This window comes from Myotis lucifugus, unplaced genomic scaffold (assembly GCF_000147115.1).
Source record: "Myotis lucifugus unplaced genomic scaffold, Myoluc2.0 scaffold_2, whole genome shotgun sequence".
Taxonomy (NCBI): Eukaryota; Metazoa; Chordata; class Mammalia; order Chiroptera; family Vespertilionidae; genus Myotis; species Myotis lucifugus.
Window position 1 is genome coordinate 21,069,528 of NW_005871050.1, and position 22,889 is coordinate 21,092,416.

The window sequence follows — 22,889 nt, forward strand, 5'->3', positions numbered from 1 at the left end:
CCCCTCTTTGTCTAAATGCATAGATTAAGCTACTTTGTATTGACAGTTTATTGTTGAATTTTCAAAAGCTAATCTTTATCTTTCTTGTCAAAATATTGGATTATTTCTACTTGTATTTAAGTGAATTGAAATTCCCCTAAATCAGTGATCTTGTCTATATTAAAATAGCAATTCTGCAAGTCATAGTTTTACCTTCACTATAATTTCAGAAATAAAAAATTAACTATTGTCTTTAAATTGTCTTAATATTACTCTGTAAATTATATATCCAATTCTTCACATATTCACCAACTTTACTTTTGTATGTTAGTATTAGAGGCATGGCTATTGCTCTTTTTCTTATACTGATTTTTTTTATTATATGGATTTATAAGCAAAAATTTGTTTGGTTATTATCCGTAAAGGGTTACAATGTATGTGGGCTTTTGCAATGAATGTCTTGAGTTGACTGGTTCCCATTTCATGTTCATTCCTGCTAACTTATTCTGTTCTAAAGTAGTTTCTGTTATATCTTTCTTTTTAATAATTATTTTACTTGCTTTTAGGTGTATCCTGAGAATTTTTACCTATTGTGAAAAGATGTGCTTCTGAATATTATGTAATGTGGATAAATAAAAAGTGATTATGAAAAATTATATGGAAGTATAATTAACAATCATGGAAAGCAAAATCAGATTTTGAGAAGTTTATTATTTTGGCTTAGAATTATAGAAATCATGTACATTACCTGTTTCATATGATTTTTTTTTCTGATCATATGAACATTCCAGTTTGAGGAGCATCATGTTAACCTTTAGTTCGTTATAACTAATCAGGCAGTTCTCTCAACCCTTGCAATCTATCCATTTGTTCTTTCTGCTCGCTTTACTAATGACTTCCCTCTCTTTTCCCAAAATATCTTTCTTCTCCCATCTTTTGGTTTGGTTGATGTACATGAAATATGAATACAGACAAAGGCCTTTAGGTTATAAAGCATCATTCAGTGAAAACTCTTTCAGAGGACCAGGACAGTAGGACATGCATCAAGGCATCTGGAGTTTGTGGAAGCCTTAAGTATTAAAGGACCAGGTTGATGCAACTGAATTGTATAGTCTTATACTTAAAATACAGTATCGGTACCTGGATTAGGTAAATGTATTAATCTAGAATAAATAAAACAGATGTTTATTTTTACTTTGAGTATCACAGAGTAAAAGATTAAATATCAATGTACACAGCAAAATTTTACAAAGGAGAATTCTTAAGTACATAAAATATGTTTTGTAGGTAAGTGGATTTCAACTTTTTTTTCCCTTTCTGCTCCAATATAACTCATACGCATCAGTTATCAAAATGCTAGTGAGTGTGGTGTCGGGGAGAATTCAGAATTTACTGTAGTGAAGAGCATTGTAGTTTGACCCACTCCCTGAAATGATTCTGACATTCCTACCCCATATAGTACATACACACTGCTACATCTCCTTTTTAAAAGTCACTATTTAAAGATGTATTTTTTCCTAATAATCTTAGATATTTTATTACCTCAGTTCTTCTGCATTTGGGGATTCAGCATAATTTTAATGTGTGCCCATACAAAGAAGAATAAATGTATCATTAAATGACAAAATTGTTTGGTACCAAGCTACACTGCTTTGCCTATGATGCATGTCCTTTGCACCTCACTGTGACTCTTCCTAAGGAAGCTCTACTAGATCCAAGGCTAGTGAGGAATCTGGGGTAATGGAAATTGGTTTCTTTATGTTAACCATCTTTCTGTAATTACCAATTTATATTTATTTCATTATGTATCTTAGTAGTTGATATGTAGGTTTGATTTGAAATTCTTTTCTATCTATCGTGTTTTTATAGTTGACTGGTGGCCCATTGCATGAAATTCGTGCCTGGGGGTGGGGTGTCCCTCAGCCCAGCCTGTACCCTTTCCAATCTGGGACCCCTCGGGAGATGTCTGACTGCCACTTTAGGCAGGGATCCACAGGGATCGGGCCTAAACTGGCAGTCGGACATCCCTCTCGCTATCTGGGACTGCTGGCTCCTAACTGCTCACCTGCCTACCTGCCTGATTGCCCCTAACCTCTCTGCTTGCTGGCCTGATCGCCCCTAACTGCCTCTGCCTACCTGAGCACCCCCAATGGCCCTCTGCTGCCTGCATGATCTTGCCCCCAACTGCCCTCCCCTGCTGGCTAATTTGGTTCTGATTGGTTGGTTTCTATGCCAGTCAGCATCAAAAGCTCCACTCCTAGGCAGCCATTGGCTCCTCACAGTTCACCCAGATTTGGTTCTGATTGGTCGGTTTCTATGCCAGTCAGCGTCTCCAGGCCTGTCTCTGGGCCTGATCAGAGAGGTGGGGCTCATCAGCAGCCCCCGTGGAGGGCCGGAGAGAAAGAGAAAGAGAGGCGCAGCTGCTGGCGAAGCCCGGAGAGGGAGAGAGATCAACAGCTGCCAAGGAGGCTGCGGATCAGACCCTGCCTCTCTCTCCCAGCCTCTCTCCGGGCCTGATCTGCAGCCCCCTCGGCAGTCAGTGCTGGGTCACTGCACCCGCACCGGTGGCAACCCAGCACTGACTGCAGGACTGACTTCTGGTGTTCGGTCGAGCCTTCAGTTAGTCATTACGGATCCTGAGTTTTTATATATTAGGATGTCAGAAGATTTTATCTATCCTATATAATAAAACCCTAATATGCAAATCAACTGGAAGGTGGAATGACCAGTCGCTATGATGTGCACTGACCACCAGGCAGCAGATAACGCAGGAGATGCTGCCTGGTGGTCACTGTGTTCCCATAGGGGGAGCGCTGCTCAGCTAAAAGCCAGGCTCATGGCTGGTGAGTGCAGCGGTGGTGGCGGAAGCCTCTCTTGCCTCCTCTGCAGTGCTAAGGAGCAGTGAGCCCAGCTTCTGGCTGAGCAGCGCTCCCTGTGGACATCCTCCGAGGAGTCCCAGACTGCGAGAGGGTGCAGGTCAGGCTGAGGGACCTCCCCCCACCCCCCGTCCAGTGCACAAATGTCATGCATCAGGCCTCTAATATATATATATCTCCTATCTAATAAAAAAGAAACATGCAAATTGACCATACCCCCGAATGCTTCCCATTGGCTAATCAGGGCGATATGCAAATTAACTGCCAACCAAGATGGCGGCCGGCAGCCAGGCAGCTGAAGTGAACAGGAGGCTTGCTCGCTCCAGTGACGGAGGAAGCCAAGGTTCCCGGCCTGCGGCAGCCCAGCTCTGAGCTCTGGATGCAACAATATTGCAATTATAGAAAGCTAAACAAGCTCCAGATAGCTGCTTTCAGCCAGCAGCGGGCTCAGAGCTTAGAGCGGCAGTGATGGCAACAGAGTTTCAATTATAGAAGCTAAACAAAGCCCAGATATCTGCTTTCAGCAGCTGAGGCCTCAAGCTGGAGCCGGCCTCAGAGCTAAAGCCGGCTCTCAGCTCCAGTGACAGCCATAGAAAGTAAATAAATCCCAGAAAAAAAAAAGAAAAAAAAGGAGAGGCTGGGAGCTTCAGTCGCCCGCCAGCCTGAAAACGGCCCTCAGCCCCTCATCCAGACTGGCCAGGCATCCCAGTGGGGACCGCCACCCTACAGGGGGTGCAGGCAGCCTAAAAACAGCCATCAGCCCATCCATCATCCAGGCTGGCCAGGCACCCAAGCAGGACCCCCACGCTGATCCAGGACACCCTTCAGGGCAAACCATCTGGCCCCCACCCGTGCACCAGGCCTCTATCCTATACTACAGGCAGGGTGGGACAGCGCAAGCTGCCATCTGGGCCCCATGTGCAGCCCTGAGCAGCAGGGCATAAGCCCTGCCCCCAGCCGGGACCCCTATGTGCCACCTGAGCCCCCAGCCGGGACCCCCGTGCTGCCTAAGCCCTGCACTGCTAAGCCCCACCCCCAGCCGGTACCCTATGACTATTGGAGAGCAGGAAAGTGCCGCTGGGCCCTGGGTTGCTGTGGTGATCCGGCCATCGGTAAGTAGAAAGGTGCGGCCTGTAGGCAGCCCCCAGCTACGCCTGATCAGGGAACAGGAAAGCCCGGCCTGCGGGCAGCCCCAAGCTGCGCCTGATCCGGGAGCAGGAAAGCCCAGCCTGCAGGCAGCCCCCAGCTGGGCCTGCTCCCCGGTTGCCATGGGTATCCGGGAGCAGGAGAGCAAGCCCGGCCTGCTGGGAGCCCCGAGCTGGGCCTGCTCCCCCGTCGCCATGGTGATCCTGGAGCAGGAAAGCCTGGCTTGCAAAGCTGCACCCCCATCCTGGCCATAGCTCAAGGGAGAGTACAACATGCAGTGGAGGCCAGGAGACTGAGAGATCAACACAGAGGGGCTCCTGCTCCAAGCCTCCATGGTGTGGCTGGGGGCAGGCCCGCAGCAGACACATACACACACACACACACACACACACACACACACACACACACAGTGCCTGCTCTGAGCCTCCAATGTGGCTGGGGCTAGACCCCCAGCAGACACACACACACACACACACACACACACACACACACACACACGGGACTCCTGCTCCAAGCCTCTGCTGCCAGACTGTGGCCCTCAGTAGGACATCCACTGAGGGCTCCCGGACTGTGAGAGGGGCAGGCTGGGCTGAGGGAATCCCCAACCCCCAGTGCACGAATTTCGTGCACCGGGCCTCTAATATATATATATATATATATATATATATATATATATATATAAATATAAAAGCTTAAGCAACTGAACTGCAATTCAACTGTTTGACCAGTAGCTATGATGCACACTGACCACCAAGGGGCAGATGCTCAATGCACAGGCATGGAAGCATGGAACAGACTGATGAATCTCAGAGGGAAGGTGGGAGGGTGGGAAGAGATTAACCAAAGATCTTACATGCATACTAGAGGCCCGGGGCATGGATTTGTGCACCGGTGGGGTCCCTTGGTCTGGCCTATGCCCTCTCACAATCCGGGACCCCTTGTGGGATGTCAGACTTCTGGTTTTGGCCCGATTCCCACAGGCCAGGCTGAGGGACCCTACCAGTGCACAAATAGTTTATTCCTTATAAAACTAAACTTTAAAATAGAAAATTTAGCTACATTTATATTTATAACAAATAAATATTAGGAACTCTTAAATAGGTTATTTATATTAAAGAAAGATAATAAATCTTTACTTTTGACTTTGAAATTAATACTTAGAATTATATAAAATTATGGACAAACAGTTCTCTCCTACAATAGTTTATTATTCTTTATTTTTCTTCATTTTTGGTTTTCTTTGAATACTGTTTTATTTGGTTTTTAAAAAATGTGATTAACTTGTGGGGCTTTTCCCCCCAGATAAATTAACTTTAGTACTGGTTTTGTATTTAGAATATTTTTTTGGCTTTTGGCAAAATGATGATGGATTACATCAATATAACCCTACAATTTACTGTGCTGGGAAAACTAATTCAGTCTTAATGTTACCTAAACCATCTGTATCTCTTTATCGTCTGTTTTAGCCAAAAGTTAGATATGCACAGGGCACTAGTAGCATGCCTAGAAAATATCCAAGCCTTGAAAATCTATATATATGAAAGCCTAAGTGACTGAACGACTGAAAAACCGAACGGCTGGTTGCTATGATGTGTACTGACCACCAGGGGGCAGACAGTCAACTGATTGACCAGTTGCTATGACGCACACTGACCACTAGGGGGCAGACACTCACCGCAGGAACTGCCCCATGGTGGTCAGTGTGCTCCCACAGCCAACCTCCCCACCCCCACCCCCCCATCCGCCCTGATAACTGGCCAGGGCAAGGGACCCCACCTGAGCACGAATTTGTGCACTGGGCCTCTAGTGCAGCAGTTCTCAACCCGTGAGTCGTGACCCCTTTAGGGGTTGAATGACCCTTTCACAGGGGTCGCCTAAGACCATTGAAAAACACATATATAATTACATATTGTTTTTGTGATTAATCACTATGCTTTAATTATGTTCAATTTGTAACAATGAAAATACATCCTGCATATCAGATATTTACATTACAATTCATAACAGTAGCAAAATTACAGTTATGAAGTAGCAACGAAAATAATTTTATGGATGGGGGTCACCACAACATGAGGAACTGTATTAAAGGGTCGCGGCATTAGGAAGGTTGAGAACCACTGCTCTAGTGGGTTTATAAAAGAAGATGGATGGAAGAGTTGGTGAGCTTCATTCCTTCATAATAGCCAGTGCACTTATGAGCATCTGATCTAAATCATACTTAAATATTGTTTTCTAGCAAAAAAATTTCATGGAACAGATGCAGTTTATTATGGAGATCTTTTATATTATGTATATACTATTCTTTTTAATATGTTTTGGAATTAACGTGTTAACTTTTTAAAATACATTTTTATTGATTTCGGAGAGGAGGGGAGAGAGAGAGACAGAATCATCAATGATGAGAGAGAATCATTGATTGGCCACCTCCTGCGCGTCCCACACTGGGGATCAAGCCCGCAACCCGGACATGTGTCCTGACCAAGAATCAAACTGTGACCTCCTGGTTCATAGGTTGATGCTCAACCACCGAGTCAGGCTAGCCGGCTTAATGTGTTAATTTTAATTCTAGGATTCTTAATCATTCAACTTCTGTTACAAGAAACAAGCCAAAAGAAAATGTGGAATGCGAAAAGAGGTATAAAATTATTTTAGTTCTTATATTTAATATTTTATGAGACTTGATACTCAGACAGTGATGTTCCCGTTTGTGGATTTTAATTAAATAATTATTGATATTGAATTAATATAACTAGATAGTTGAAAGAGGGAAAGTGTTGCAGCATGAGTTAAATTTACTTTTGGTATAAGCAAATTGAAAAAATGTTGATTTGATCTCCTTTTGTTCTCTATCATGTCTTGATGATAGAATCATTCATTTATTATTTCAGCAAACATTTAGTATATTACTATTACTGCCAGGAATAATGTGTTTCTTCATCGTTGATTGTGTTTATTCTCTATGTTATTTACTTTTTTTCCTTTACAATTGGGTTTTACTAAGTTCTTCTATATGAATACATGTTCTAAGTCCACATATATTAATTCCAGAGAAATAGACACCTTCAAAGTTTCTATTTATTCTTTTTGGTGGTTAGAAAATTTGCATTAGACTCAACTCCAGAGTCATTCCTATGAGAGTGGAAAGGACCAAGGCTGTGGGTGGGATATAGATGTATACATTGAGAGAATTAACATTTGTTGAATGCTTGTTATATGCATAACTCTTCTGAGTGCTTTAAATGTATTCTCACTCAATCCTCATCAATAACTCTATGACTTTGTTACTATTGTCCTTCCAATTTTATAAGAAGACTGAGACTCAGAAATTATTATAACTTGTTCAAGGTCACACAGCTAATAAGTGGTACAGTGAGGTTTCAAACCCAGTTTTCTGGCTCGAGAATCCCTAGTGTGGTTTTAACCACACTCTTGTTAACATGGTAATAAGAATACTTTGCTTCCTTCAGATCTACTCATCCCACTGATGTCTTTTTCTATCTACCTCACAGTCCAAATTTTACTTATTTTTCCCCAAACCTACCTTTTCGCCTATATATTGTGCCTGAGTAAATGTACCGTTATATAGTCACTCAAGTCAGCAACTTTGGAATCATCAGACATTCATCTCTCCCTTTTTTTAAAAAAATATATTTTACAGAGAGGAAGGGAGAGGGATAGAGAGAGTCAGAAACATCGATGACAGAGAAACATCGATCAGCTGCCTCCTGCCCACTCCCCACTGGGTATGTGCCCGCAACCGAGGTACATGCCGTTGACGGAATCAAACCTGGGATCCTTGAGTCTGCAGGCCGATGCTCTATCCACTGAGCCAAACTGGTTAGGGCAGACATTCATCTCTCTTATGCACCCCTCCCTGTCCAGTCAGTCACAGAAAATTATAGCTTCTTAACATTACCAGCATCTATTTCAACCTCTCCATTGCAATTGTGTTAGTTCAGGCCCTACTTTTTCCCACCTGGATTATTGCAACAGCCTCCAGCATACCTCCTATCTTCACTTTTGCCTACCTTTAAATCTATATTCTGCACTGATATAAGAGTGATGGTTCTTAGACACAAATCTGACTATACGACTCCCATTTATTAGTTTCTAATAGTTCTTTCTAACTTTTAGGATAAAGCTTAAAGTGTTTGGCTTAACCCATAAGATTGAAGTGAGTTTCTGCCTACCTTCAGAGCTTCATCTCATGAACTCTTCCACTGGCACCTCTGCAGTTAGGAATAATAATACTATTTTATTTTTAAAATATATTTTTCTTGATTTTAGAGAGGAAGGGAGAGGAAGAGAGAGATAGAAACATCAATTGATTATTGATCAGCTGCCTCCTGCATGCCCCCTACTGGGGATTGAACCTGCAACCCTGGCATGTTCCCTGACCTGGAATCTAACCATTACCTACTGGTTCTTAGGTTGACGCTCAACCACGGAGCCACGCCGCCAGGCAATATTCTTTTCTTTATTCTAGCACAGTTTCACATCTGTTTTGTGTCCTAGTCTGCCTGTTGGGATTACCCTTTCTTCTTCCCTTTTTCACTTACTAGTAGGCTTTCAGAATTCAGTTCAAGCATTAGATGACTTTTCATACCCAAGTTTAGATGCCTCTGTAGAGCTCTTAAGTTTTTTCTGTGTATTGTTCTTGTCTTTGTTACTTTGTCCTGTTAACTCCATCCACCTTTTTCTCCCTGGCTCCTAGCTTTGCTTCCTCAATTCAAGGAACCCCACAGGCCCCACCTTGGTTCCCCCACTTTGGCCTGTGGCCTAGAAATTCTCTTTCCTGCAACAGTCTGACTCAATTGTGAGGCTTGTCTTGTTTGTTACCAATGTCTAAGGGATAGATGTCTTTTTTTTGGCCTAATATTTAAGGTCTTGAAAAGTATAATTTTATATATTTTGTCTGTTCTTTTATTGTTTTCAGTTAGGGTATAAATTTGTTCACTGTTAATTCTATGTTGACAAATAAATGCAAAATCTAATTTTTACATTTTATGTAATTTGTCAGTATTTAGTTTTAATTGTTTTTCCCATATGCCCTGTCCACTCCAACAATTTTTCAGATATTTATGTGATTTTATCTTTAGTTATATTTAAATCTTTCAGTCCATTGATTTTGGTATTTGATATGATGTTAGAAATCTAGTTTTTTCCTTTCTCCCTCCCTTCCTCTCTCCTTTTTCTCACTCCCTTTTCTCCTTCCCCCCTTTTTTTTCTTTCAGTATTTTATCATTGGTTAACCAGTTGTCTCATCACTGTTTGTTACATAATCCATCATTTCCACAATGCTTTTAAATTTCATTTTTATCATAAGTTGTTCTAGTTGTGGTCCTCTATGTCTGTTCCACTGAAAAATCTGTAGATGCTAAAGCTAGTACTAATGTATTTCTGTAATTTAATAGAATATATGTAACTTCCTAGTCGATAAGTCCCTTTATTATATAACTTTTCTTGGTCATCCATTCTTCCAAATGAACTTTGTAACTCTTTTATCAAATTTCCAAAACAAGCCCAAAACTACTTCTTGTATTTTTAAAAATTATTATTGTAGTTCATTTCAGCTATCAGTTTGAAGGAGAGGTTATATCTATAATATTTAGTCTTTCTGTCCAAGAACTTTCCAGTCACTCAAGTTCCTTACTAGACAATTGTAGTTTTTCCATGCGGGCCTTGTGCATGTCTAGTTAAGTTTTTTCCCTAGGTATCTTCTACTTTTCCTTTCCTTTATAAATGAGGTGTTTTCTAATATATATTACTAGAGGCCCGGTGCACAACATTTGTGCACTTGGGCGCAGTCCCTCAGCCCAGCCTGTGCCCTCTTGTAGTCCGGGAGCCCTCGGGGGATTTCCACCTGACAACTTAGGCCCGCTCCCCACAGTCGGACACCCTTAGCACTGCTGCGGAGGTGGGAGAGGCTCCCACCACTGCCACTGCGTTTGCCAGCGATGAGCCCGGCTTCTGACTGAGCAGCGCTCCCCTTGTGGGAGCGCACTGACCACCAGGGGGCAGCTCTTGCACTGAGCATCTGCCTCCTGGTGGTCAGTGCATGTCATAGCGACCGGTTTGTTCTGCCGTTCGGTCAATTTGCATATTAGCCTTTTATTATATAGGATAACTTGTTATAATTAACATATAGGAAAGCTCTTAACTTTTGTATATTTTTCTATAACTTCTGTTAATAATAGACTTTTTGTATTTTTCCCCCTTAAGCAATTAAATTTTCTATAAATTTTGGAAATTTGTTTCTTTCTAATTTTTAAATGTTCTTTTCTTACTGTACTGTACAGAAGTTTCATAACAGTGTTGAATAATACTAGTAGGCATTTGTTTGTGTATTTTTTCTAAAGGAACTCCTTGTTCAAATCTGCTATCTAGCAATTGCATGAAGTTTACCTTACTCCACGAATAAACTAGATAAAAAGAATTTTTACCATTGCCCTATGTTTCAGAATGAAATGTTACAGGCTCATAATCAGTAATTCAATAAGCAAAAAAAATTACTTGGTTTTCTTTTTGTAGTTTTGGGTAATAATTTTGATATAATAAATATTATGTTCTTTTTATGTCTCTAGATATTATATTTCTTTTGGTCTCTGAAAAGTCCTTAGAGTAGTCCTATGCTTAGGGTGACATTAAGTAGGCCCATTTTGATTTTTTTTTTTTAAGGATTATAATTGGGGAAGTAAATGTGTTTTTGTCAACTTTAAATTTTATATTATTAGTTCAAAGCATAGGCATGAGTAAATTCTTTAGATTTCTGGTAGAAAAGAAAAGACAATTTTATAAAATCATATGCATTACTTCTTGGCCTTTTGGCTAAGATCCTGTGTATAATATCATATTCATAATGTATACCTAAGGGTAATTCTAAATATTTTAACATATTAAGGCATCTTTAATTTTTTAGTGTCTCAGCAGATGAAGTTAATTCACCATTATCACCACTCACATGGCAGGTAAGAGGAAATGAAATTATTATAATATCTATTATTTTGTTCTTATTTACTTAGTTAAAAGCAATTATCTTATTACAGCCCTTAGAAAATCAGAAGGATCAAACAGATGAACAACCGTGGCCAGAATCTCAACCTATAATCTGGCAGAGTGAAGAAAGGAGGCGGAGCAAACAGATTAGAAAAGAATATTTCAAGGTACTTTATTAAAGTTGTAAAATTTACTTTGTAATTAGTTTTGATCTTATCAGTTTTATTTTATGCTAATAAGGTAGAATATAACTCTGGTTACAATATAGTAAATGTGTCATTTTATCTTAATTTTCTACATGTATGTGAAAATTATTAGAAACAAATAATAAAAATTATTATAATATTTCAGTAATTCAAAATAATTAAGAATGAGTAGATCAATCTGAATTGTGGTTTGTCAAATTCTTTACAAGAAAGATGTAATGTTTTACACTGCTGGTTGTAGCAATATGTAGTAACTAGAGGCTCGAAGCACGAAGATTCGTGCAAGAATGGGCCTTTCTTCCCCTGGCTGCCGGCACTGCCTTCGCTCTGGCTGGAGCTGCCTTTTTGCCTTCCCACGCTGCCCAGAGGCCTGGAGCAGCTGGGGCGGTGCAGAACACCTGCATCCCACCCCACCCCTGGCCACTCAGTGCCTGCATATGCAAATTAACCCACCATCTTTGTTGGGTTAATTTGCATACTCACTCCTGATTGGCTGGTGGGTGTCACGAAGGTACAGTCGATTTGCATCTTTCTCTTTTATTAGTGTAGATGTTTTAAAAGAATTGCCCCAAGAAGGTCAATTATTGGATTTGTTTCAATAAATAGCATGTATTTGCAATTAACATTTAATTGTTTCTGTGTAAATACATGCTATTTATGTGGTTCTAAAAAATGATTGAAAGTGTTTCCCCTGCCATTTTCTTTTATTCTTATTACATTAGTAGATTTCTTAAGGTGATCCTTTAAATTAAAAGCTCAGACCATCTTGATTATTCCAAAAATTTTTTTCTCTTTCTTTATTGATTAAGGTATTACATATGTGTCCTTATTCCCCCCATTTCCCCTCCCACCCCACTCACGTTCATGCCTTCACCCCCCTGATGTCTGTGTATCCAAAATTTTTAGTTAACATAGTTTTAATGTAATTTTACTATGTAGACATTTATAAATATTGTCATATTATCTATTTGTGGTTTAGGTCTGCTAATTTGCAGATGCCAGTCATTGGAATTGGAATAATCTTTAGTTCAAGTTAGAATCCATTATTGGAATTTTTGACTCAAATGAATAGTTCAAACAAGCTTCTCACCCATGAATAACAAATTCTGTTGTCTTTGTTCCCCTTTTCTGTTTCCCAAAGCCTAATTTTTATTTAATAATAATAATAATTGCCCAGCAAGTGTGGCTAAGTGATCATTTCATCCTTCAGCAAATAATTGCTGAATATTTTTAATGAGGTTCTTGTTACCTGGTCATGTGAGAGATAATGAAGAAATAATACGTAGGGAAGAGGGAAAGACATTCTAAGCAGCACCCTGTTCAGTAATGGTGAAATCTATTTATCCCAACCTTTTACAGATCTATAGTTATATTTATATATTGGCATTTATTTTAAAGTCCTCTCTTTTAGTTTATGGAGCTTTGAACAGAGGCATTCAATAAAATATAATAGATGAGACTTAATGAATGACTGATGATGTGGGGCAAATTTTAGTATTTCTAACTAATAAAAGAGATTTTACTATATTTATTTAATCTACTGGTATAATAAAAGCATACAAAGTCTATTTATCAAAACACTTAAGTGCCAGTCACTAAGTATTTTAAAAATATTGACTTATGTAATCTTCGTAACAACCCTATTAAATAAGACAATTATCAGTTTTATTTTACAGATGGGGAAGTTAAGACACAGAGAGGCGATGTTCCGGTCACTTAGCTAATAAGCATCTAAGTCATGATTTGAACCCATAGTGTATGCTATGCTGCCTGTTTACTTAATGTAGATAGCTTAATAGCAATGAATAAACACTTTCAAATCAATGCATTTTATTGTTTTAAAAATATTTTACAGGTGAACTTCTCAATAAAGTCTTAATAGAGGTTTTAGTGACCCTTTAAACAATAATTTGATTAATAGCATCATTTGTTGATAAGTATTTTATTTTTTACTAGAGGCCCGGTGCACAAAAATTTGTGCACTCGGGTGGGGGTCCCTCAGCCCAGCCTGTGTCCTCTCACAGTTGGGACCCCTCGGGGGATGACCACTTGCTGGCTTAGGCCTGCTCCCCGGGGGATTGGGCCTAAGATGGCAATCAGACATCCCTCTGGCAGCCCGGCAGCCCTCAGGGGATGTCCACTTGCCAGCGGGGAGCACACCTAAGCTGCAGTCAGACATCCTTAGTGCTGCTGAGGAGGCAGGAGAGGCTCCCACCACCACCGCTGTACTGGCAGCCATCAGCCTGGCTTGTGGCTGAGCAGAGCTGCCCCCTGTGGGAGCGCACTGACCACCAGAGGGCAGCTCCTGCATTGAGCGTCTGCCCCCTGGTGGTTAGTGTGTGTCATAGTGACCAGTCATTCCCAGTCTTTCTGCTGTTAGGGTCAGTTTGCATATTACCCTTTTACTATATAGGATAGATGCCTGGTGCATTGGAGGGGGCCATCTGGTTTGCTCTGAAGGGTGTCCCGGATCAGGGTGGGGGTCCTGCTTGGGTGCCTGGCCAGCCTGGGTGAGGGGCTGATGGCTGTTTGCAGCTGGTCACACCCCCTTCAGGGTGGGGGTCCCCACTGGGGTGCCTGGCCAGCCTGGGTGATGGGCTGATGGCTGTTTTCAGGCTGGCCACACCCCCTTCAGGGTGGGGGTCCCCACTGGGGTGCCTGTCCAGTCTAGGTGAGGGGCTGAGGGCCGTTTTCAGGCTGGCCTGCGACTGAAGCTCCCAGCCTCTCCTTTTTTTCTTTTTTTTAAAATTCTGGGATTTATTTACTTTCTATAATTGAAACTCTGTTGCCATCACTGGCGCTCCCAGCTCTGAGGCTGCGGCCGGCTGAAAGCAGGTATCTGGGGTTTGTTTAGCTTCTATAATTGAAACATTGTTGCATCTGGAGCTCAGAGCTAGGCCGCGGCAGGCTGGGAACCTTGGCTTCCTCCATCACTGTAGCAAGCAAGCCTCATGCTCGCTTCAGCTGCGTGGCTGCCGGCCGCCATCTTTGTTGGCAGTTAATTTGCATATCTCCCTGATTAGCCAATGGGAAGCGTCGCGGAGGTATGGTTAATTATCCTTTTTTTCTTTTATTAAATAGGATGGCTTAAACATTCCGCCTATAACAGCGGTTCTCAACCTGTGGGTCGCGACCCCTTTGGCGGTCGAACGACCCTTTCACAGGGGTCGCCTAAGACCATCCTGCATATCAGATATTTACATTATGATTCATAACAGTAGCAACATTACAGTTATGAGGTAGCAATGAAAATAATTTTATGGTTGGGTCAGAATATGAGGAACTGTATTTAAAGGGCCAGGAGGTTGAGAACCACTGTCCTATAATATTGCTATTTTATAAGTTGCTAAGAGATCAAATAAAATAATCTTTGAAGTGTCCATTACATAATCATTATTCAACAAATGCTAATTTTTTCCATACAAAGGTAAGCTTCAGTCACTGGGAAATATTTTGAGGAGATCTGTAGTTCTCCTCAGTAGTCAGAAGATGTCAGTGTTAGGACACTTGAACAAAATTGAACTATTATTTCCTAAAATGTAAAAATAATTATAAAGTTGAGATACTACTCTCTAAGTATAAACCATTACTCAGAATGTCCAGTATTTTCATGATTAAAATATCATTGAAGCATTTAACTGTAATAATCTAATAAAAATATCATTGATTTCTATGAAGTGTCTTTCTTTCAAAAAGAAGTTCTCTTAATTACCTATCTTCTGATAATCCAAAGGGTTATTCATAAGATAAATTACTGAAATAAATCTGGATTTATAGTTAATTAAATATTAAAATATGCTACTCCAAAGATTTATATCAAATTATCACTGAGGTCGCTTAGGAATGGTTTCTTTTGCTTTGCTATGTTATGAAACATACAGAGCTTTGTGCAATCTTTGCTTAGTGCATATAAATGACTGAGCCATGGGATTTCTTTGTATTACATGGTAAATTATTTATGGTGCTGTTATTCAGTATATTTATTAAAAGTGTGTGTGTGTGTGTCGCTCAATTATCACTTCTAGTTGCCAAGAGTAATTTTGAGTAGTATGTTTTTTAGAGAAGCCCCTGAAACTAGGTAAAAAATGTTTCAACATATTGGCCAGAATATGTGAGCAAGAAGTTAAATTTGGTCAGATTATATGAGTAAGTAAATCACTGTAGGAGTGTCACATTAACTCTTTCAGACTCCCTGGCCACTGTCATGTACTACTCTAGTAAATACAATTTAATGTCCTTGTTGCCAAAATAAAATCACTGCATTTCTCAAAGTAAAGCTAATCTAAGAAAGACATTACTTTATTTTAAAATCTTTTACAGAAATGTATTCATATTGTTTTAATAAGATACACAATAAAATATGAAAATCTAACCTCCTTATAAATTATTTTTCATATAAATGAATAGCTTTAATTTCTTATAAAAATGATAACACATGAATTTTCTGAATGTATTTGACAATTGACTTTTAAACCAAAAAAGTTAAAGAACGTTAGACTAACTATACTTAGTTACTTTTAAGGATTATTTGATTTCTTGAAATGTCACATATATTTATTTGCCTTGAAATGTATCTCATTACTATTGTAACTGGACAACCAAGAGGTCTGGGCTGCCTGTCACCACTTGAGCCAATTAAGCAGAGACAGGGTTGAATCATATATGAGCGTTTATTCCAATAATGCCAGCAGTATGGGAGAGCAGTAGGTCACCCACAAAGATCTGCTCTGACCTCCCCTTGCCAGTTAGCTGGTTATATACACACACGAGGGAGAAGATAGCTATGCGCAGCTGCGAGCTACAAGTGTAACATGGAAAGGGGAGGGTAGACTCTGCAGTCCGGCCTTCAGGAGCTCAGAGTACGAAAACAAGGTGGCTAATCTTCTATGATGTTACAAACAGCTCAGCCCATTCCTGGGACTGGAGAATGGTCAGCGTTCCTGAAAAAAACTCCTGGAGGGGGTCAAGGTCCAGGTGCAGCAACCAAATCAAAGTGTGTCATGTCCTTGGTCTGTGCTCAAAAATGTATTTCTTTTTGGAGTAATGGACCCATTGAGGCATCTTATCTTTTTACTGCCTTGTTTCATCCTCCATTTCCCCAGGGTCTGTAAGAAAACTTCTTATTAATTATTAGTCACCTGTGGCTCTATTCTCAGTACATGTCCTTCCTCACTCTCATTTCCCCATTGGGAAATTGTGGTTTTATTAACCAGCACTATTAGTGTTATCATCTCATATCTATGAGATGAGTTTTATATGGAAAATATCTTGTTGTTGAATTGTATCAGTCCTGGCCTATTAAATTTTCCCCTTATGGATTTTGGCTCTGAATTCTTTTAGGGAAAAGGGGCGTCGGATCCCTTTACTACTTCCTGTTGATGGGTGGTAGAATCCTGAAGTCCTCCCTGTCTGACAAGTGAAGAAGGGAGCCAAAAAGGGGAAAGCAATTTTAAGTGAGGCCAATAGACCATTCATGTTTCATTGACTTATTTATGAGTCCAAAGTGTTGAGTCTTATTTTTAGGACACAGTGATGCAGATGGCTTCTACGGTGAGGCCCATACTATTTGAGTAATCAGTTAGTTAAGCAGGGACATAAGCATACATTCTATGAAACAGAAGAACACAAAACATAAGGGTTCATGGATACAGTAAATCATAAACCAGTTGAAAAGATTTCCAGCTTCTGCCAGAATGAAATCACACAGTGACAATCTGATAGGTTGTTGTTAGAACATCTCTGGTGATGTCATCAGGTGCTGAGGTCTGTATGGCATACACAGTTAAACCTTAAAAAAACAAACTTTGAAGACAGTTAACTGCATTGGAGTTCATTACCTACAATTGGATATTATGGTTTCCATTGAAACACAATTTTTCTCCCTAAGATTACCGTCATTTTCATCAAAGAGCCAAATCAAGACTAATTTGTTTACTGTATTAAGTTGAGTTCCAGTTTGGCCTGATTAATTTGCATAAACACAACAGGAATGGCAATTGATTATATAGGCTTTTAAAATCTGCTTTGCTGGATCTCACAAGAAAGTTAACTCTCAGGGCAAAGAAGCCAAGCCACACAGTTGCCATTAGGCTTTGCCTGCAATACCGATAGGGTTGGGTAAATTCCTCAAGTTTTTGAGGCCCCCACAGGTGTCTTGAGGTTCCTTCTTTCTATCAGGAAAGTAACCTTCGTTCCTTACCTGGAAAGATTGCCATGAACCATGTGGCCAAGCAAGGTACCAGGCTATTTATCTAAGGGGCTTATCAGCTTCAAAGTCAGTCTTCATTCCTTAGAGCTTTGTGGTGACATCCAGAGTCCTAGGATGTCTCTCTCAGACATGACATTCTAGCAAAGTGCTGGTTAATAAAACCACAATTGGAAACTGCCTTGTGTCCTGTTATGAAGAAAACAGATTCTTATTGGATTTATGCAAACAAACACATTGCCATGAGAACAATAATACTCATTAAGAGTTTCCAAATCAGGTTGGGAGAAAAATATAAATGCCTCAATATTGCTTATGAAAGTATAATTTATTAAAATGCTTTAAGAAAAGAAACAAGTTTTCTTATGTCTGGAAAACAAGAAGGTTAAAAATCAGTAATACTTTCAAAAAATTATAAAAACTAGCCCTAGACGGCTTGGCTCAGTGGATAGAGCATCAGCCTGCGGACTGAAGGGTCCCAGGTTCGATTCCGGTCAAGGGCACATGCCTGGGTTTCGGGCTTGATCCCCAGTAGGGGGTGTGCAGGAGGCAACCGATGAATGATTCTCTCTCATCATTGGTGTTTCTATCTCTCCCTTTCCCTTCCTCTCTGAAATTAATAAATAAATATATTTTTTAAAAAAATTATAAAAACTATAATTATTTTTAATTCATTCAGTCCTATAGTGAAATTCTTTTTTCCTGATTTTTCTTGCCAATGTTTATATAAATCCAGATACTATATAGAGTTCTAATAATTTTCATCCAGTTCGAGGGGATGATCTGAAAGTTTATTCTCCAAGATATGTAGCTTAAGATAAATCAGATTCTTTTCCATGGATCTTTCAGAAGATGTAACATTTTTGTAAATGTATCAGAGTAAAACAATGACTGTCTGGAAATGACAAAAGAATTTTAAATGACACAGTTATTGATTTAATTACAATGCAACTCACATGGTATCCTTCCCTTTTAACGGACTGGAAAAGAACCAAACAAATTCTGTATTAGTTTACTTTAGATATATGATTTAGTATACCTATTATTTCCTTTTAAGATTTCTCTTCACAACCCTTCCATGATTTTCACAAACCTTTGTACCCATTTAGAAATAACCAGTTTTAGAATAACCTACTTTATTTTTTCTTTAAAATTCATCTTCATACCTCATTCCTTCTATTATCAAAACTATATAACTTCTTTCCAATTAGAATTCTTAACTTTTAGAAACAATTTTTAGGTGACAAGTAATTAACATTTCTCAAATTGGCAATACACTCACATTTTTAAGAGATATATTTCAAATAAAATGTACGATATATTCATTAATACATTTAAGTCCATTCTCCAGCTTCTCTGCAATAAGAAGCCCAAAGTAGGCAAACTCAGATCTATTAATATTTCAGTATCCTGTTATTTCAAAATACCTAGATATTTAATAATTTTTTATTATTTAACTCAGCAAGACTAAAGTTTTAAGCTACCTAAGTTACTAAAGACTTTGGAAAACTATATTTAGATAAATATAATTATACTAGAGGCCTGGTGCACGAATTCATGCACAGGTGGGGTCCCTTGGCCTGGCCAGTGATCAGGGCCATTGGGGCTATCTCGCCCAGTCTCAATAGGGGCCAATCGGGGCCAGCCGGCCAGGTGGAGGGACTGCGGGAGGTTGGCTGTGGGAGTGCACTGACCACCAGGGGACAGCTCCTGCATTGAGCATCTGCCCCCTGGTGGTCAGTGCGGGTCATAGCGACCAGTCATAATGGTCGCTTAGGCTTTTATGTATATAGATTGTAACACTTTATTAAAACCCTTCATTTTAGTTATATCTATTCATTATGTCTTAATAACTGTGAGATTTTAAAGTCAATTATTACCCAAGGCATTTTCTTGGCAAATTTTGTAACAAAGATAACATGATCTTGACAACTTTTAGGAGGCTGGAGAAAAGGTGAGTGGGAGGGGGCGTTTAAAAGATTTATTTCCCATATCTATATGTTTGTTTTTTTCTGAGTAGAATCCTTATGATGTAACAACATGATATCTTGCATATAAGAAGAGATCTTATCACCCTTTAAAACAGAAATAAAAACAACCTCTAAAGTAAATAAATGAGTACTCTCAAAAGAAGGGACTGGGACACTAGCCTTAGAATCTTATCTCATACCAACCTGCATAGCAAATGACCTTCACAAGGTCTGAGTGGCACAAAGCCCAAACAGCAGAGACAGGATTCCTAATGTTCATGAAACAGTGAAGTGCAAACCAAGTCCCCAAAAGATAAAGAAAATAACATCTGTAATCAAAGTTACATTACAGAAAGACAAGAACGCTTACTAGCTAAGCGTTATGGGTGGCTGATGCCTTGAAAGGGAGAGCAGGGAGTGACCCGAGATAAAGAACTTTTGGCAGCTGCTGGGAAGTTCCTGCTAACTCTGCCAAGGGTTCAGCAGCTGGAGCCCCCAGCCAAGTAGAATGTGCCCCATCTTTAAATTAAATTAGACAACAAAGAGACACAAAGCAACAATCAACAGAGACACTCTATGTTCAATATTTACAGGCGCGCACAAACACAGACAAGAGCTTTAGACCATACTCTTTGTCTGTCCAGTCACAGAAACCTCAGAATGCCCTGCGTTTAAAAAACAAAGCAAAACACAGCAGCAGAGCAATGTCTCTCCTCCCAGAGCGGATCAGACTAAGGGCTCGGAGACCAGACAAGGACCGCTGGAGGTCTCTTGCCACCAGGACCTGATCAGGCTCACCCAGTAAATGCATGCCTTACGCAGTATATGCTTCCTTACAAAGAAGCCCAGACAAGAAGCAGCAATGCTTCCCGTGCTATGTAAGCACACTTGATTCCTCTTGCTCTCTTACAAAAAATGCGTGATTCAACTTAGGTGGGAGGACGAGGATTGCTGGAGCTGACAGTGGACTCCACAGGAAACTTCCTGACAGCGTTGCAAGTAAAAAAGTCCCGATTTCAGCCCCAGGAACCCCCCAGTCCCCGCAGCAAGCAGGATCGCCAGTACTCACCTCAGAAGAAATCCCGCTGGAGGTCCCGGCAGAGTCGCCAAATTATGTAACCGGACAACCAAGGGGTCTGGGCTGCCTGTCACCACTTGAGCCAATTAAGCAGAGACAGGGTTGAATCATATATGAGCTTTTATTCTAATACTGCCAGCAATCTGGGAGAGCAGTCAGGCACCTTGGAAATTCAGCTCTGACCCTCCCTTGCCAGTTGGCTGGTTATATACACACACGAGGGAGAAGATAGCTACGTGCAGGTGCGAGCTGCAAGTGTAACATGGAAAGGGAAGGGTAGAGCCTATAGTCCGGCCTTCAGGAGCTCAGAGTCTGAAAACAAGGTGGCTAATCTTCCTACACACAGCTCAGCCCGTTCCTGGGACTGGAGAATGGTCAGCGTTCCTGAGAAAAACTCCTGGAGGGGGTCAGGGTCCAGATGCAGCAACCAAACAAAGGGTGTCCTGTGTTCAAAAATGTATTTCTTTTTGGAGTAATGGAACCATTGAGGCATCTTATCTTTTTACAGCCTTGTTTCATCCTCCATTTTCCCAGGGTCTGTAAGAAAACTTATCTGTAGTTAGTGAGGTGAGTATTGGACAACTGTGGCTCTATTCTCATTACATGTCCTTCCCTACTCTCATTGTGACAAAACATTATAGTGACTCATAAAATACATCTAATTTCATAAATATAGTATAATATTTTACTTTAAAGACTAACTATATATATATGTATATATACACATATATATATTTATGATCATAGTTACTTTTATAATGGAATAAGGAAGCCAAGTGGGCTTGTGAAATAATCTGCTTTATTCTGAGTCAGAGTTTGTGCACACTTACTATCTTTCCTGTGAAATTAATGTAAGCTTCAGAGATGAACTGACCGTCCTGTTTCTGAACAGGCCTTTATTGTGGTTTTTAAGTTTGGCTGTAATAAAACTTCAGTTATTCAGACTAATATTAACCGAGGACAGCTGAGTAGAATTAGTAAAAAGTTAGCCTTATAGAATATTTTCAAAGCTATGTATATATTAGGTTTTGGACCTTTAAATATGTACAGTAATGACAACTTAGTAGCGTCTTTCTAAGTTTTCATGTATAACAGGCATTTTAAATTAGAATAGTAGTTAAGTAACAATAATAAAAGTCTTGTTATTTAAGTTATTGACTGCATCATCCTCTGTTTCTTTCCATTATCAATTATCCGCTCATTTTTCTATGTCCTTTTTACTACCTTCCGTCTCAGAAATAATCTCAGATCTCTACCATTATCCCAGATTCCCCTTTCAGCTACTGCCATATCTCTTCACATTAACCTACTAAAGGCAAAATCCAGTGTAGCATTTGACAGTGATGACCACATCCTTCTTTTTGAAACTCCTTTCTTGGTTTGTACCTCACATTATTCTTCCCTGATTTGTCTTTTCTTTTTGATGTTCTTATCTAACTTTCCTTCTGCTTGCTCTTTAAGGTCTCATTCTTTTTTTATTACTCTAAAAACTCTGTGAAACTTTTATGACTCCAGATGTTTCTTATATTCATCTGGGTCTGAACTTCTTCTGGTCTCCAAACCTTTGTTTCTAATTGTCTTGGTGCCCTACGCGTATTTCACATTCAGTATGTCTCACCTTCCTGGCCCTTCATCATGGAACTTGCTCCTCCTTTCTATCCTATTTTAAAAAAAATAAAAAATATATATTTTTATCGACTTTTAGAGAGAGGAAGGGAGAGGGAGGGAGGGAGAGAGAGAGAGAGAGAGAGAGGAGAGAAAACCAAAAAACAAAGCCAAAACATCGACTGGCTGCTTCCTTCATATCCGCTATGGGATCAAGCCTGCAACCTGGGCATGTGCCCTGATGGGGAATCTAACCCACAACCTATCATTGCACGTGACCATGCCCAACCAACTGAGCCACACCAGCCAGGTCTGCTCCTTTCTGTTCTTTTTTAAAATATATATTTTTATTGATTACAGAGAGGAAGGGAGAGGGAGAGAGGTAGAAACATCAATGATGAGAGAGAAAAATCGATTGACTGCATCCTGCACGCCCCACACCGGGGATGGAGCCCGCCACCTAGGCATGTGCCTTGGCTGGGAATGAACCTTGACCTCCTGGTTCATAGGTCAACGCTCAACCACTGAGCCATGCCGGCTGGGCTTTATTCTTTATTTTTGTTAGTGGTAGTGTTATCTGCTTTATTGTCTAAGCTTTATACCTCAGTCCTCCTCATCTTTCCCTCTCTCATCCCCTCGCCTAATTGGTCACCGGGATGTTAATTGAACATCTTTTTTTTTCCAATTCATCACCTCTTCTCCATCTCAGTTACCCTGGCTTTTGTTGAAATCCTCATTTTTCTTCTGTGTCTGGGTAATTACAATAACTTCTTTTTTAAAAAATAGTTAGATGTAATAACTTCTTAATGCTCCCTCCCTTCTCTAGTT

The 22,889-nt window shown here is 40.1% G+C and overlaps 1 protein-coding gene across 1 annotated transcript in view; it reads left to right on the forward strand.

Moving 5' to 3' along the window:
- Nucleotides 1–22,889, forward strand: part of LRCH2 (leucine rich repeats and calponin homology domain containing 2) — a 104,553-nt gene that overhangs the window by 66,118 nt on the left and 15,546 nt on the right. Inside the window, exons 12-14 of the mRNA XM_006082204.3 lie at nucleotides 6,571–6,636; nucleotides 10,921–10,969; nucleotides 11,048–11,164. Coding sequence (XP_006082266.1) covers nucleotides 6,571–6,636; nucleotides 10,921–10,969; nucleotides 11,048–11,164 — 232 coding nt within the window. The remainder of the gene's footprint in view (nucleotides 1–6,570; nucleotides 6,637–10,920; nucleotides 10,970–11,047; nucleotides 11,165–22,889) is intronic.